This window comes from Lepidochelys kempii, chromosome 3, assembly GCF_965140265.1.
Source record: "Lepidochelys kempii isolate rLepKem1 chromosome 3, rLepKem1.hap2, whole genome shotgun sequence".
NCBI lineage: Eukaryota > Metazoa > Chordata > Testudines > Cheloniidae > Lepidochelys > Lepidochelys kempii.
The window spans coordinates 146,932,661-146,951,402 of record NC_133258.1 but is presented as its reverse complement, the minus strand read 5'-3'; the positions used below and the strand labels follow the sequence as shown (position 1 = coordinate 146,951,402).

The following is an 18,742-nucleotide window of genomic DNA, read 5'->3' as shown; positions in this document are numbered from 1 at the left end:
CATGACTCCGTTCCCATTGGGATGACTTTGAATGCACCATGTATGTGAGGTCATGCTAGGTGGAGGATGCAATTTTGTTTCTGTATAAGTGCCAAAGACATACAGAGCCACTGGGCCCAGACAGAGAAGCGCTTCCACTTGACAAGATAACAGTTTCTTTTAGAGCCCTTTCTACTATTAGTAAGGACAGCTTGCACATTATGGGAGCAGGAACATTCTCGATCCAACACCCATCCAAATACCAAGCTGTGTGGTGAAAAGTTTCTGGGTTGGGATATCTGGTCTTGCCATTCTCTTGAGTCAAAAGATCTGAAAGGAAAGAAATGCTGATTGGCAGTTGAGCCGACTTGTGCATGGGGAACTGGAAACCAGAACTGCCTGGGCCATCTAGGCGTGATCAGAATGATTCATGTTCTGTTGTGTCAAATCTTCCACAGTACTTAAGTAAGCAGTGGGATAAGAGTAAAGGCATAGTTTAGGCGGTCTGTCCAAGGAAGGAGGAGAGCATCACCTGGAGAATTGATCCTGAACTCCTCTGGAGCAGTGTATGTTGCATTTCCTGTTTGTTTGAGTGATGAAAAGATTCCAGGTAGGGGTTCACGACTGAACTGTGGAATTCCCACTCATGGTTGGTGACACTGTACCTGCTGAGGGTGTCTGCCAGTAAATTATGGGTTCCTAGGAGGTACACTGATGATAGGGTGATCTGGTTCTTGATACACTAGTTCCGCAGATTGACCCCTTCCTCCTACACAGGATTGGATCTAGCTCCTTCCTATTTATGTAGAATATGCTTGCCATATTGTCTGACATTACGAGAATGTGGTAAGATTGGATTAATGGTAAGAATGCTCTGCATGCTTCTCAGACTGCTCAGAGTTCCAGGAGGTTTATGTGCATCATGGTTTCCCAAGGTGTCGAAGTGGCATGTGCTGTGTGACCATCCATGTGAGCGTCCTATCCTAACAAAAAAGCATCTGTGATTACTGTCCTATTGGGAGGAGGACACAGGAAAGGAGTGCCCAAACACACTTATGCTGGATCCTCACACAAGGTCAGAGAGGTCCTTATGTTGATGGAGATTGTCACTACAATGTTCAGTCTGTGTTTGCTTGGTACATAATACTGTTTGAAAGCAAGCCAGTAGGCAGCGGAGGTGGTGTCTGACAGACGGCTTTAGGTAAGTACATGACACCACATGACTCAAGAGTGCAAGGCCCGCCTAGCCCTATGTCAGAAGGTTGTGTATCTACCAGTCTGCCCATGGTTTGGAATCTCTCCATAGGGAGATCAGTCTTTGCCTTGACTGAGTCTAAGGTCACGCCTATGAATCTATCGTCTGGGTCAGAATCAGGATGGACCTCTCTATTTTCAAAGAGACTCCTCAGGATATTAGGAGACGGGGCAGTGATACTATGATTTCTGGATGCATCTTGCCTGTGAGAAGCCAGTTATCCAGATGCAGGAAGATAGTGGAACCATCCTGTCTGAGATGTGCTGCTACTAGAAACAACACTTTCGTGACGACTCTGGATGCATTTGCAAGGCTGAATAGGAATACCCTGTATTGACAGAAGTTGTGGCCCACCATAAATCTGAGAAGGGGCGAACTGTGATGTGAAAGTATGCATCTTTCATATAAAGAGTTATCTATCACATGTGTTTTTCTAGGGTTGGTACAATTGATGCCAACGTGAATTTTACGCACAATTTTATCTTGCAAATAAAGATACTGAGTCGTTGCACGTCAAGGATGGGCCTGAACTCTCCTGTCTTTTGGGGACTAGAAAAATATTTGGAGTAAAACCCTCTTCCTTGTTACTGAAGGGGTAACTGCTCGATTGGTCCCTATTGTAGGAGGGGTTCTACTTTCTGAAGGAAGATCTCCTCATGAGAGTGATCCCTGAAGAGCGACACAGAGAACATGGTGGTGTACCCAGAGTTGATAATATCCAACACCCAAAAAGAAAAGGAGTACTTGTGGCACCTTAGAGACTAACAAATTTATTTGAGCATAAGCTGTAGCTCACGAAAGCTTATGCTCAAATAAATTTGTTAGTCTCTAAGGTGCCACAAGTACTCCTTTTTTTTTTGTGGATACAGACTAACACAGCTGCTACTCTGAAACCTGTCACCCAACACCCATTTGTCCTTCGTTATTGTCCTCCAATTGTGGGAAAATCATGCTAGGCATCCACCAAAGCACATCTGGGAGTCAAGTGGAGATGACACCAGAAATGGTTTGAAGCTCTCGAGCATCCCATCAAAAGTATCTTTTGGTTGGAGGGTGAGGTTGTGTAGCTGCAGTAGAGCTGGATGGGGCATTGTATCTGAACTTTTGTACCTGCTTCCTTTTGCAAGGTGGCTTGTAAGAGCATTGGTGGTAGAAGGGCAGATGTAAAGGCCTCGGCTTGTAAGACTTTTTATGGTACTTCTTCTTTGGGGCTGTCATATATATGCCCATGAAGGGGAGGTTTACCCTGGAGTCCTTTAACAAATGTAAAGACTCATATGTCTTCTGGAGGAAAAGACCAATTTAATCAAAGGGCAAGTCCTGTATGGTATTCTGTACCTCTCTGGGGAGCCCCAAAAGATGTAGCCGAGATTCTCCGTGTATCGCCACAGCTGTCGCCATTGATCTTGAAGCAGTATCAGATCAAACGGAGCAGAGACAGGGGGCCATCCAGGAGTTAGTTGTGGATTCTTAATCTGGACCACTTGGCTCCAGCACAAATTAGAGTTGCAAGGAACAGCTCTAACTTAAGGCCCTCAATGTCTTCACATCAGTGGAGGACAGAAGGTAGTTCCCTCCCTCCCACTTGCTCACTCCCTCTCTTTAGCCTGAGGGTGAGATAGGGCTGGTGTGGGAGGTGGCTACGGCAGTAGAGAGATCCCCTAAACACAGAGAATTCTCAGTTGTCCATCTCCAGCCACTTGCCCATAGAGTCAAATTTGGAAAGGGCAAATTAATTTTCTGCAGACACAGTTTTCACCTGCAAAAATTGATCCTGGTTTGTTTTTTGGTTTTTTTTTTTTTTTTGCACTTGTGATTGCAACAAAACTCTCAACAACTGGAGGGCTAAGTACATGATTTGTGCCCACAAAAATGGAGGATATAACAGGCCTCTTCAAAAATGTGGCATACACTGTAGTCCATAAAATGTAGTCCATCAAATGTTTAATAATCCAGGTTCTTGGGATATCAGTAGAGAATCCTTAATTTTAACTAGCCAGAGGTTGCCATTATTGAGCCTCAGAAGTCAATGAAAATAGCCTTTTCTGAAGCAGTACAAAAACTATCCTACAGGTTGTTTGACTATGAACTATGTAAGTTCATAAGAAAATGTGCAGGTTTTAAATGATTAGCATACAATACATAACATGCTTTCAATTTTTAGGGCTGGCTATCAGTAACAACCACCAGTAGAAGATTCAGTTCATTCATGGTATGAAACGGAGATGTTTAAATGAAACCCATCTGGCCTATTTAAATTTTCCCTCCACCCCCGAACTTGATTATGAAAAAAATAGAAAATACTCTCTTGCAGCTATCGACTTTAATAAGGGTTGTTGAAAACAGGCTATTCATTAAAAGGGTGATGACTTCTTTTCTTTACTTTAACATTTAAAGTGAATTTAGTGCTGACGAAAGGTTCCAGACCAAAACCCAACATTAATTCTCAGAGCAGGAGCTATACAACACAGGTAGTGACAGTACAAGACTTCTGTATTGAAATGAGATGAACCTTAATCCCTTTTCTGGAGGGGACACCTCTCATTCATACCAATTTAATCACTGGTCTCTCTAATGAGACTACCAATAAAGGTACCAATTAATGTCAATTGTGAGGTGGCCACCTGTACTCTTGGAACCAGGCCAAAACAGCCTATATATTTCATAGAGGACATTGAACATAAGGTTACACTACTACTATGGAGCTGGAATCAAACTGGTAACCTAGAGGGGAAACAGCTCTGTCTCTCTATACCAATCTCTATAGCTATCCAGTTCCCTTTAGAGTGATGATTTTGTTTCCTCTACATGCATTACTCTACAGGGGGGGAAAACCCTCTTCACCAGCAGTGGTAAAACCCAAGACTACAATGAGATTATTTTTACTTTAAAAATAAAAAATATATATATTATTTTTAGATTTGTCATTTGCTGTAAATATACTCACATGTGATAGTAATATTCACATAATAAATTGTGAAAACATTTATCATACAACGCTGACCACATACATGCAGTTTGCCCACTAATCCATCTTTTCTAAGTATACTTGTAACATTCCAAACATCTGAGCAGCTTCAAACATCCACAGTTTGAAGTGCAAAGGGGGGAGTGGAGACAAAACATGCTTTGGGATTCTCTGCTCAGTTACACTGGTTTTAAACCATTGCAACTCCATTGACTTCAGTGGAGTTAATCCTGACCTACATTAGAGTAATATGAGAGGAGAGTCGGTTTGAAATTTCTGCACTAATACAAAGTTGGGAATCTCCCCACAACACCTCCACTATTGAAGGATATAAGATGCGTACTTTTGCCCCACTAAACTGCAGGATATCAGACCTTAAATAACATCAACATGTATAGAAAATCTACCCTAGTCATTTTTAGTGATTTCTTAAATGCATCTGTCACAGTTCAGGGTAACTGCACCTGTATTATCCCTCCCTCATCCACCAATGGCACCCACTCTGGTCTCCTAGCTCCTCACCCACCACCTCTCTTGGGTGGAGACCCACATCTCTCCCTCCTGACCAAGAAATCTTCCAGGCTACTCAGTTCCCTAGACACACAATGATATTCCCAGAAAGCCAGACTGCCTAAAAGGTGAGCATCTGCACTTTGCTTTCTCTCCAGGCTATGAACAGCGTAATTTCTAGCAGTTACAAGTTACTACACTACTCTTTCTAAGCAAGCACAAAAGCTTACCAGAGGTTACTCTGACTCCAGCCTCGGGCTCTGGTAGGTGTCAGTCTTTTCAACCCTTCCACGAGGCTTACTCCCCTATTCCTTTGGACGGAAGTTCCCATCCATTTGACAGATCAGAAAGAAGGCCCTGACTCAGTTTAAACTCAGGATATTTATCCAGTAGTCCTTTCTTTCTATGTTGACCTCTGGAGAATTCAGTTTGAACTAGTATATGCAAGCCTCCGTTGCAAGGGACATCTCTCTGGGGGGTTGCAACCTGGCTGATTTCCCTTAATTACCACCTACTAGCTTTAATTCCTGGAGGAGCTGTGATAATAAGGTCTCCCAAGAATATGCAGGAAATTGCCATATCTGTCACCGCATGAATGATCATTTCCTCTCCCTGCAAAACACATGCATTTGGACTCATAGTTCTTAGGAAGCCTGTGTGTGGAAGGATATGAAAGAGAGTACTAATAAATACTAAAACTCTTTCAAACATTCTTAAAATAGTTTTTTTGCAAAATAAGTGTCAAACAGAATACATGTGTGTTGTGGTATAAAGGTTTTATAGGTATTACTTTGGGATGTCCTGCATAATTTATTAATTGCTTTGCCAATTGCAAGAATTATCAAAAAGAAAAGGAGTACTAGTGGCACCTTAGAGACTAACCAATTTATCTGAGCATAAGCTTTCGTGAGCTACAGCTCACTTCATCGGATCGTCATCCCAAACCCATGCCAATCAAATCTTGGTACCACAACACACCATTATGTATTCTCTACGTGTATCATAATATCACAGGTTTATTACCAAGCCTTAAGTTCCCTATATGATCATTCTAAAAATTTCCCTGTAGCAAAAAGTAAAAATAAATTTATATAGGGGTGATAGACTTTTGAAGAATAAAAATTATGTCAAATAATCCCAAGAAATACATTAATCTTACTAAAAGTTTATTTTTATATAAACAAACATGAAAATAATACTATATATCAAAATATAGAAGTAGAGACATTGCAGTTAAATAATATGAAAGTACAAGATGTGTTCCTTTTACCCTATTGTCACATTCAGAGCTTAAAACAATCTTTAAATATTAGGGATTAGGATGAGACCTTCGACAGATTTTCCCACATCTGTTTATTATGGGGTTTCTTGTGCCTTCCTCTGAAGAATCAGGTGCTGGCCATTCTCAGAGAAAGGATACTAGACTAAATGAACAGTGGGTCTGATCCAGGGTGAGAATTTGTATGTTCCTAACACTTTAAAGTCCCTCCCCTCCCCTATATAGACCACTCATACACTATTCATTAATATTAATAATTCTTTCTGTCAATTAACACTCAAAATAAGAGTCCAAAACATAAATTCTCACTTCAACTGATAGCAAACATTCTGAATGTTAAATGGACATACCTGGTACACATGCATTATTGTATCTGCTTCTGCCACTTTTGAAAAAGCCCCCTTCCATGTTTTGACATCAGTGCAACACATGAACACAGTACTCTCCTCCTTCCAAGTTCTGAGTCCATATGTTTCAGTGGATACACAGAGTTGGGTGGGCAGGAGTCCCACATGTATTGGTTATCTGGTTATTCAGTAGCATGACTGCTAGTGACACTAGCTCTTTAAAGGCTCCACATCATTATGATCTGAGAGCTGGCAGAAGCAGTTGTACCATTTATGCAACTGCTCCAATGCCATTATAACATTCTCCCACCAGAACGTAGCTCTGCTGCCTGAAAGTTTCTAGAAGGCCTGTTGGAAGCTTCGTATGGAGTAAAAAATTAGCAATGTAGAGTGGTTTGAGGCAGAGATCAATGCAGCTGTGCAACACAAAGCCACACAGGCACGCTCAGGAAGGATCTTGAAATATCATGAAGAACAGTAACTTCACTGTGGAGTCATGTTACAAACCCAGCATAGTGCACCTGCTCTCACCAGGATCTGAAACACGAGGAGGCTTCCCTCCAATTATGACAGTAGGTAATACTACCACAATACCAACTTTTTGGAGAATGTTTGTGCAAAGAATAAAGTGAGGATGATCCCTTTCAAGTGGATCCCCTTTGGCATATAAAGAAGGATCCATGAACCAAGCTCTCCTAGGTCAGTTCAGAATCATGAGTAATAGCATGAAGGGAATTTGAAATTTTGTGACACAGCTTATGTTGAGGAAAAACAAAGTTTTGCTGGGAGATGGCTTTAGGAACTGATGGGACATGGAGGTTCTGAGAGAGACAGAGTTTGAGTAGTGAATTAGGTCATGGAGAATAGGTGACATGCAAGAGAGTGGAGGGAAAGACTGAAATCCTGGAGTCTGGGGGAAAGGAGCCAAGGGACTGGTGATGGGTGGGAAGGGAAAATATGCTATGCATGGAAATAACAATCAGAAATGTACACTAAAAACATGCACATCTGCAACAGGGTTATCATCCATTCAAAACACTTTAATAAATGTTTACACTTGCACTTATATTCCTGAATGTACAGCAGCCATTCAAATCTATCCTGTACTATTTGAACAGTATGAATGAATAAAAAAAGCAGCACACATAGCTTTCTTGAGCAGTTCAAGAGCATGGTCATGAGGCTGTACCCATACTACTGCACTTCTTCAGCAAGTTGCAAATATTAATACTCCCTTTGCACAAGTTCTCATAAGAAAACAACTTTTAAGACAAATCTGATTTAAAAACAGACTTCAGCCAGTCTGAAAAAATAAACATCTGCATTCATTCACTGCTGCTGTCAAGAAAAATGTAGCTGTAGTAAGTGCTTGGGATTGCCTCTTTCGCAAAGGATTGATCAGCGTGCACAGTAACAAAACCTGTGTTTATTATTATGGCTGATCCCATCAGAGACTTTAGGCCTTTGCTATCTATTGGCCTGCTCCCATTCACTTTACTGGTGCAAGATCAGGATCAGGGTCTCATTGTGCCAGATGCCATACAAAGACATTTGTGTCACAGTGCTTACCTCAAAGAGTTTACAAACTAAATTGAGACAAGACGCAACAAGTGAGTGTGACAAGCAAAAGGAGGGAAAAGGAAAGGGCAAGGAGTGACAAACATAACAAAAATAAGATGAAGCAATTACATAGGTTAACCATTGCACAGCCTGAAGTTTTCTGAAGGCTCCAAGTGGTGAGTACAGATGTTTCCTTACTTAAAATGACAAGAGAAGTTCTTGTGTACTGTATAAAAAAAAGTGCATAGAAAGATGTCTGGAATGACCCAGCCTTGCAAATAATTTTTTTTATTAATTTAGTCCCAAATGTAAGCCTTGTATCTGAACTGCACACTTCATACTGATAAAATACTACCTCCATGAATGGAAATGGAATACTAACAATCTGAGGTTGCTGAAGCAGTAGATAGGGGGGAAAATGGAACTGCAATAAATAACATGCTGTGTAAATCTATGGCGTATGAATAATAAGCAATAATAATAGAATATGAAAAGGTGCTGTGAGTGCCTCAAAAACTATAAAATTTGAATTACATCATTATAAAATATTACATTACAGTGCAACTTAATATTTCTAAACGAAATGGAAGGCGTTACAAATACACAAAGATACAAGTACTTTGTCAAATATAATGAAGGTAAGAAATGTTTACTAATGGCGAAATTTAAAAAAACTGATGCACATGGCAAAACTCCTAAGGTGAAATCACCCCACACCCTGCTTTGCAGGAGGCCAGCACAAAACCTATTCAGTACTTAAGGCACACTCAAGCCTTTAAAGTAGGTCTCAAATGGGACACTTAAGTGGTGTATAGATGTTATTCTGTTTTTGTGCACAAGGGTGCATTTGCTGCCTCATGTAGGGCTCCCTCAAAGTAGGGCTTACTAACTGTTCTTTTTGCTGGTCCTCCACAACGGGTGAATTTCATCTTCAGTGGGCACACACAAGTTGTATATTTGCACAAGCATTTTCCACATACATGCAACTTTGACGTAACTTCATTAGAACCAGGATTTTGCCCCTTTCATTTAACTTGCGCAATTTGTGCAATTCATGCACATTCACTTTTGCGTGCTAAGTTTTTAAAATTTGGACCTATATTTTCTAAAATTATCAAGGAATTAATTGAAATCCATATGCCTTCTATTCCATAACTGGCAATTCCTAGGACTTTATAAAGGGTCTATTAAAACTGTCAAAAATTTCAAGGCTTAATTCTGACAACTGACAAACAATGGGATAAATTCAGCCCTAGTATAAGCTGATGCAAATCCATTTAAGTCAATGGAGTTGCACTTGATTAAACTAAGGCTGAATTTGGCCCAGGATCTAGACACTGGAGATCTCTCAATCTGATTTCATAAGGGAAAGGGGCTGAGATTACTTGTAGGCTGACCAGACAGCAAGTGTGAAAAATTGGGATGGGGGTGGGGGGTAATAGGAGCCTATATAAGAAAAAGCCCCAAATATCAGGACTGTCCCAATAAAATCGGGACATCTGGTCACCCTAATTACATTGCCTGTTTGCCAATGTGTTTTTTTCTTATTATTCAACATATATTAGGTTTTATTCACATATTTCAGTTCAGAACCCAAAGCCAGACAACAAGCCATGGCAAATCAACAGCTTGTGGTTTTAACATCATTTTTCAGTTCTGATCAGAAACAGTCTAGTGAAAGCAAAGAACTAAGGTTCATTTGGCTCTCCCCAGAGCTGAAATCTGATGTGAAGAAAATACATTGCGACCTTCTGAAAAATCAGTGGGGAATTTCTCCAAGTGAAATGGAGCTTTTTTCTAACATAGCACAACCCAATCACAACCTCCCCCAACCATGTCATTTTCACATAATGGTTACATAAACAGCCTGGGTGAAATCCTGGCCCCACTGAAGTCAATGGCAAAACTCCCACTGACCTCAGAAGCGTCAGGATTTCACCCCCTAAATCTGGAACTTTTTGATTTTGCTAATTTCCTAGTCCATTTTTTAAGCATGAGTGTAAATTTTCTTAAAGAATTAGTAAACAAACATGAAAACAGACACCATTCTCTGGTGCACTAAAATTCACTTTATAGAAGGAAATAAAAAATAGAGAAAATTAATAAAATTCTGTTGATACCAGCAGTAAATGGTCCCCTCCAAAATCAATTTAGCTAACATTTTTCAGTGATTCTTTCAGATTGGGTCACAAATTTTTTATTTTTTTAGTATTGGTTTTTTTTTGTGGGAATGGCAGCAAAAGTTGTTCCTATGAGGTATTCATACACTAGGATCTTTAAATGTAGAATGAACTCACAAACTCGTTCTACAATCATTAGTTTTCCTTTCCTGTGTCTCCACACAGTCCAACATCTCCAGGAAAGTACTAGGCCTGGCCATGGATTCGCTACTGCTGTTATAGTGTTGCTGCATGACTAAATATTTCAGGTATGGTCATTATTTGTACAGATTAAATTTCAAATTACCAGCTAAAACAGGGAATAAATTTCTGTATGCTGAGCCTTGAACCTTGTTCTAAAGCAGACTCTGACAGGCAAATTGAACTTGCTTAATCACTACTATAATATAGTTAATCTTCTAAACAAGCAGTTGAGAATTCTAATATTTTCAAGAGTCTACCAGGTAAAAAAGAAAAAAAAAATCATCTGGTAGCAAACAAAGCAAAACACAATAAAGTTCAGCAAAAGGGAAATGGTAATGACTGCAAGAACAGCAGAATCAAATCTTTTACCAAATAAGGCTATGTGCGGTTATGTTTTTTGCAGTCTGTGTAATTCAAAAGAAGCCAACATCATAGGCAAGATCTTCACCATAATGGGTCAGATCCTCTCCTGGCACACCTCCACTGACTTCAACAGAGCTATGCCAATTTTCACAAGCTGAGGATCTGGCCTGTAGAACTTACAACATAAGAAAAAGTAAGCAGTGTTTGAGCAAAACTCCATCTATTTGTTGTGTACACAACTTCAGCCTGTCATAACTTTTTCATTTCCCCAGTACTTTGCCAGACAAGGTTCTTTGAGTACTTTACAAGATTTGCATATGCTTCTAAATATCCACTGTATACAATCAATAAAAAGTCTGACCCAATATATTATTAATATTATAAGGAGATTCAAAACGCTCCTACATCATTATTTCATTAAGAAAGGACAATAACTATGAAATATTGTGCCTGAACTAAATAATTACTTCAGAAACAGCCTACTCATTGATTAGAACATTTAAAGGGCCGCCATCAACTTGAAAATCATATTTTTTAAAAAAATTACTGCTCCTTTACTATGTCAGTAATAACTTTAAAATTTTTAAAAAATCTAGCTGAAAGGTGTTTTCAAATGAGATTTGTAATTCTCCAGTTTTACAACTTGATTTCATATGCTAATTCCTATACAGGCAAGGTAAAACTCACCCATAGGCAAAGGATGCACACAAAACCTTTGTACCAGCTAAGTCCCACCTGAAGACCTAAAACAGTGCTTTACTCAAATGTAAGTAGTGCATGGGCCTTGTGTGGGTCCTCTGTCCAGGGGTAAATTTCACAACTTACAAAGTACTGCAGATCACTGTGTAATAATGAGGAAGTTGAAAACACATTAAATAGTGTGTTGCACCTTTGGTATTCTCACTGGACCTTTAGCAGCAAAGTGGCCAAGTGAATAAAAATACAATTATAATAGGTAGAAAACTAAATACTGAGTGTCTGACACAAGCAGCCAGAAAAGTTTTTAAGCCCTTTTCCACTTCTGTCCAAATAGTTCAACAAGCTGTTTGTCTGACTTTATGCTTCCTTCTAATCTGCCTTCCTTAGCACACTGTCCTTTATATGTCATTAGTCTTTTCGCTCCACTTTTATATGAAATATATGCCTGACTGGTTGTGCTATTTATGTATCAGCATTAACCAAACTGTCCTTGAGAAGTTTCCTCAGTTATCATAGCTTTACAGTATCTCTTGAATCCTGTGGGATTCCACAGATAAAATGGAGCAATGAAAGCAAACTTGGGCACTGTATTAAAAAGCAAATGGCAGCAACACAAGGAAAGAAAAAAGGTATGATTTAGCATCCTGTTTCTTAGTAATGAAATCTGGTGTTCATTTTCTTTCTTCTATGCCTACATTACTTTTTAAAAGCAATTTCCTTAAAAACATTTAACTGCAACTCATTGCTATTGGATCTCTTCTCATACAAAGACTACAGTTAAAAATATGTTGGCTTCCTTACAAGTCACATTTGTGTTTTAACTAAGAGTTTTCTACAGTACTTTCCAGAACTGTTTTAATAAAAATTTAAAAAAATAAAAATTAACCTTTAAACTGAAGAGGCAACACAAATTAATGAGCAGTACAAGTCTGAAAAAACATGCCTTTATTTGTGATAAAGTATTAACACCTACCATATATATACTGTATTATATTTTCACAGAATTTAGTAATTATCTAGAAAGCCTATTAAAACAATGATAATTACATAGTAACTCATGTTGCCACTACTATGTTCCATCCTAAGAGCTCATTGATTCAGAATGTAGTGCCCAAGTGTCTTTTCACTGCTCTACAACATGTACTGAATCACAGTGGGTCCAAAATATATAGTCTGGGATAATGCATAGTGCCTGCTTAGGCATTGCAAATGCACCCAGTCACCACAGTATCTAGGGACCATACTGCATGGCTTTACAAATCTGTTTTCTGACATTTAAGCTGTGCAAAATAATTGTATTTTGAGCAAAACTATGTGCGTTATCTTTTCTCAGGGACATGAGGAAGTTGCATATCCGTCATAAAATACAGGATAAACACAAAAGAGAGTAAAATTTGAGCAAAACACTTTGTGTTTCTGCTTGGTTTCTGTCTATAAATCATGGAGGAAGGCTCTGAAATTGTCCAAAAACACACCTAATCTACACAGTAAACATATTACTGTAGGGCTGTCAATGTGATAACATTTTTTAATAATATAAGCATGTAAATGTGCTACACCATCATTCAGTACTATTCATTATATAAAGCATACAAGTTGTTTCTAAGACATCACTTATTGATAATATAAGTATTTGAGCATTATTGCAGTGGGTATATAAGTATGTACAGATTTTTGTGGTCTGTGCTGATATCTCTGACCCCTATTTGATTTATATGCCTGTGGGACACTGAGGATGAAACTCATTTCTAACCTGTGACATCACAAAACCATATCCACAGAGGATCTCTGGGTGCTCTTAGTAACCTTTCAGTGTAGGGGAGAAGACTGAGGAAACCGTCAGAGGGACCAAGAGAAAAAAGAAGCAGAATGGACTAGCAGCTTCTGATTCCCAGTTCAATGATATCATAGGTGAGAACAGTTCACATGCACCAATAGCTCTAAGGAACAGAGTCTGGCACCCTAATCACTCTCCCTAAGAGCAAAGCATCAGTCCCAGAGAAAGTGAGTGTTAACTTCACAGTCTGAGGAAGCTGCAGGAGGTGTTCTCATAAGTGTTCACTAGACTGCCCTATGCAATACAGGAGAAAGGAAAGAGCCATTAAGAACCTCACCTTTCCCCCAAGGGAGAGCACACTTAAAGAAATCTTCTCCAATCCCCAGATAGGGATAGTATCACTTCCCTACCTCACAGGAATATTGTGAAGAAAAATTTGTAAGGTGCTCAGATACAAAGAAGATAACCACGAAAAATCTATAAATAAATAAAAAATACTCATTCAGGGCAGGGATTGAAAGAGGTGCAATATGTGAGGCACAGGGCCACACACTAAATAGTGAAGTTAAACATAAAATACTGAATGGTTGCCTCTTTTACAGAGCTCAATTCAGGCAATGATCCTGTAGAAAAAATTGCATGTGATCATATAATTAAAGGTTGCATCATAAGCACAATGGGGCAGAATTAAGATTGCATAGACTACCTTAATTTTGGCATTTCCTAACTTTTGATGTTTCACTTTACAGAAGTAATGGTCTTTTAATTAAGTTTTTTTAAATGGATTTTCCTAATTGTTTTTAAAAAATGCTATAATGTGCAACTATTTGCTAGATGTAATAGACTGTGTAATGTGTCTAATGAATGAGGCAGGAGCCCTTGCTGTATTCTGTATGCATGCTTCCATACCCACCTACATAGACCATATAATGCAAGCCCCTACATATATGTAAGACTGAAATTCCACTCAATTTTCTTATGCATATATGGGCATAATCCGTGAAATACAGAGAGATAATCTCTTCAGCAGAAATTTCCATTCACATTATTTATTCACACATGCTTCATGCCAATGAAACATTAGCAGTTTATTAGTCCCATTGTGTAATGAAATCCATGTGCAAGGTAATTTTTTTTAAAACCAAATTTCACTCTCATGAAAAGACACATCTACAATCTAGGGACTATCTGCCTTAAAAATATCGGGTTTTCATCATCTCCAGATAAAGTGCTAGAGCTCTTCAGAAAAGGCTGCCATTTTTTTTTAGTTAGCTGAAAAACCATAAAAAGAAAAGGAGTACTTGTGGCACCTTAGAGACTAACCAATTTATTTGAGCACGAGCTTTCGTGAGCTACAGCTCACTAGCTCACGAAAGCTCATGCTCAAATAAATTGGTTAGTCTCTAAGGTGCCACAAGTACTCCTTTTCTTTTTGCGAATACAGACTAACACGGCTGTTACTCTGAAACCTGAAAAACCATGTTTCTCCCAAGCTGTATGTGCTTGAAAACCAGTCACCCATTTCTGGGGAAAAAAACTTTCAGAAAAATTTTGCTCCCTGACTAAGAGCTAGTATACCAAGTTTCATCTGAAAAGATAAAACACTGAGCAAATTTTAGGAAACCAAAAATGACCCATTAGAGTGGAAATGCTTGGGAAACATTATTATAGGTATCACGGTGTGTTCTGCCTAAAATTCTAACTGCAGCAATACAAGTATTTGCAAAGCTAGGATTGAAAATGAATATTAAACTAAAGTTTGTTCATTATGAGCACTAAAGCTCATCCACAGTGTAACAGCACAACTGCTAATTTCAATCTCCAAGCAAACAATTTAAACTTGCACATATACACACACTTTTGCTGCTGTCTCTAAGGCGATGGAAAATTTGGTTTTAAAAAATAGAAAGGTAAAAACATATTTTCTCTCACCTAAACATGCTGTTTTCATAGCTGCACATCTTCAATAGAAAATGATCGCACAAAGCACCTGCATGTATCATTCTGTAACTTTACACTGTCCAGCATTAAGCAATATCAGAACAGGGTCTTTTCAGCCAACAGCACAAATAAAATATACTACATTTAAAAAAAAAAACTAGGAGACTCTGACAAGGCTCAGATAATCACTAGTTTGTATGTTAGGAGAATGTCTTGATCAGGACAGGCCTAATTTAATGTGAGACACCTGCCAATTATCAGAACTGGGACATTTGTACCATACAGATCATCATCAAAACATGTGCTTTAAGCCCTGAATCAGTCAAGAGGTCCCTGAAAATTAGGGACCACTGAAGTAACTGAGTCTACAGATGCACTTGTTCAGCCTTGGTCTTACTCTTAAGAAATATTTTAAATTCACATGCTAATTATATTTGTAACTGGAGAGCCCAAAAATCTTTGCTTAGATCCTAGTCTTCTTAATTTTTATGAAGATAACTATCCTGGGAGCAACTGAGCATGCTTTTGGTTTGTTTCTGACAAACAAACACTGTCTATAACATAAGTGTATGAAGTAGAGAAATCATTATGATGAATACAACTAAATTAATAAATATCTATAAATGCACAATCACTTATTAGTATGCATTTCCAAACATAACGTTCCCCTTCCTTTTCACCGAATATTATAATATACTGCTTTTGCCAAGTACTTTTAAGAAGCTACTGTACATGCTGAATCAAAAAATATCTGGCCTCAGTCCAGGAAGGAAGGTGTGTTACATGTTTTAACAGGTTGATTTCTACTCTCTCTCAAAGTTTTCAAATATTTGTGAAGAAATCAGATTACAGCACAGTTTTACACACAAATAAACTAGGTAAGTGCCCATTCTCAATGTTTTATCCTTTCTATCAAAAATAAATTCAAATAAGGAAATTGCTTAGCTGTGGCAACTGCCAAAAATTAATAAAAACCCATATAAACAGTAAATGTCAATTACAAGTAATTAATTTAGCATTCGTTAGTAAAATCCTTTTTTAAAAAAAGTCTCAGAATATCCACACTTCACAACGACATCGGTGTTGTATTCCTCTTTTTACAAATCTTGTTTTTACAGCAAAAAGAAAATGTATCTTATACTAAGGTGCATATTATACCAAAGTGCATTGTCAAGGAGTGTGCTTAGATTTCAAAAGAGTTTGCATCCACAGCAAGGTAATCTAGTAACAGTCATAGAGTGACTGCTCTGTACTTTGCATCTTCTGCCTGGATGTAAGAGAAGAATTGAATTTTTCCCTCCCTCAGAAACTGAAATATAGTGCACTTTTAAAAGGGCAGCATTGGCTACCATCAATGCTGCCTGACATTTTGTTTATACGAGCAAGAAACTAAAATTGGGTCATTACAAAACCTAAACTTAATTTCCCCAATACTAATTTCTCCCTACTGTTACTCACACCTTCTTGTCAACTGTCTGTAATGGGCCACTCTCTTACCACTTCAAAAGTTATTTCTCCTCTGTTGGTATCCTGCTGTTAATTGACTTATTTCATTAGACTGACCTAACACTTGGTAAAGCAACCCACATCCTTTCATGTATTTATACCTGGTCCTGTATCTTTTACTTCATACATCTGATGAAGTGGGGTCTAGCCCACTAAATCTTATGCCCAAATAAATTTGTTAGTCTCTAAAGTGCCAAAAGGAGTCCTCGTTTTTTTTCCTAAAATTATAATGTGCATATCTATGATTCCTTGAGTGCACATTGGCAAAATAATTGATTAAAAAAGGTGTGGAGATAAAAATACTATAGTATTTTCATAACAACAAAAAATCCACTCTCAACAGCAGCAAGAAAATGTTTTAGTGAAATAAAGAATTTAAAGTCAATATGCCATCTCTACATATCTAGATTTCTCTTAATTTACGGAAAAATATTTTTGCACAAGAGGTACTACCATCATTATATTATATAGTGCAGTTAAACTATGTAAACCTATTATCCCACAAATTATTCAGGATTTGTTTCACCATAACTTATCAGTTTTAGGTTACAGACGAGTATACTGTAGATACTCATTCAACAAGTATAGAAGTATGAGCATTAGTAGTAATGATTACTTTCAATAGAGAGATTACAGTATGTCAGAATTATTAAATTATATTTCTAAAATTTCAATCTCCTGTTAAGATATTACATACATAATAAATCTGTAAAAGTGGCAAAGAGTCCTGTAGCACCTTATAGACTAACAGATGCATTGGAGCATAAGCTTTCGTGGGTGAATACCCACTTCATCGGATGTATTCACCCACGAAAGCTTATGCACCAATATGTCTGTTAGTCTATAAGGTGCTACAGGACTCTTAGCCGCTTTTATAGATCCAGACTTACACGGCTACCTCTCTGATAATAAATCTGCTTTATTCACAGCACAAAAAAGGCAAGAGTTGTAAGCTGGCAACTCTGTACTGTAATAGGAATGCAGAGTCGGGCAACTCTCAGACAGAGCTTTTCAGGATAGTTTCACTAACTCAAACTAGTTTTCACCTTCATTTACTACAGTTTAAATAAATGGGCGAAACACAAACTTTTGTTTGGTATCTGACAAATCTTTCAGAATGTATTAATCCAAGCTTTGACTTATGGGTTTTTCAGCAAAAGCTATAGTCCAATACATTGTAGTCCTGCAACTGAAACTTTAGATTATAAATGCAGTTATATTCTCTTTAGGACATCTGGGAAATTATCAAGAACATTTCAGAGGGAAACCAAAAACCTTGTCTGACATACAATTGCTTTTACTTAAGCACAGTCTCTCCACACAAAGAGTAACAGATGCACAACTGATACTAATCACTAAAAATCTTCCTTTCTCTGTTAGCCAAGAAACCTAAGGAGAAGTATGGTTTGAGGGTACTTACCTACTCGGAAATTAGTGGCTGTCAGGGTGTCAGCTGCATGGCCATTTTCACTAATGAGGGTGGTGGTATTTCCCTTCTCACAGTTGTTCTGACAATTGCCCTTGGTACAAGTCACTTTACAGATGCTGGGTGTAAAGACCACCTTGATGCGGCCAGTGTGATTTCCCACTGCGAGTGGAGGCAAAGAAAAAAAGAAAAACAAACAGATCACTTTGGTATCCATTGACTTCCTTCAAACGATTAAAAAGAAAAAAGCGACAGGTCTACAGGAGGAGGCAGCCTGCAGTGCTCTCTCTCATCGATCTCCAGTGGTGTCTCTGGAACAGGAGTAGGAAGCTTAGCAAACAGAACTCCGGGATGCACTCCAAAACCACATTTAAAGTCAAGTCACTGGAGTAGGATTAGTAATCACAATGCTGCACTTTATTCACAGTCAGACAAAGAGCAATACCAAGGGCATGACAGCTTAAATAGCCAACTCTGACAAGCAGATGTAATGTAAAGAGGCTGACTGTGCACCTAGGGGTGAATAAACTCTTGTGTCCTCCTGCATACTTTTCCTGTTTCTGCACTTATTAAGTCACTATTTGTAGCTCAACCCCTGGAAATGTTTTAGGCATGCGGCATGTCTGAAAACATCTGTCTCAAATCTCCTGGCACCCCAGCCTGAAGTGATCAAACCCTGTGACGCAGCTGCCTGGACCCTTTTTTTTTTTCTTCAGTTTCTTGGCACTATTACTCCACCTGGATTTACATATTATAGATTGAGTTTTGC

General features: G+C 38.4%; 1 protein-coding gene across 10 annotated transcripts in view; it reads right to left on the bottom strand.

The window, feature by feature from the left end:
- Nucleotides 1-18,742, bottom strand: part of LTBP1 (latent transforming growth factor beta binding protein 1) — a 375,466-nt gene that overhangs the window by 216,026 nt on the left and 140,698 nt on the right. For 8 of the 10 annotated variants that reach the window (XM_073338422.1, XM_073338423.1, XM_073338424.1 and 5 more), the window contains one exon: nt 17,968-18,135. In XM_073338422.1, the coding sequence (XP_073194523.1) occupies nt 17,968-18,135 (168 nt within the window). Of the gene's footprint in view, nt 1-17,967; nt 18,514-18,742 lie in introns of those variants that run through there. The other 2 variants (XM_073338429.1, XM_073338432.1) reach the window with 2 other exon arrangements.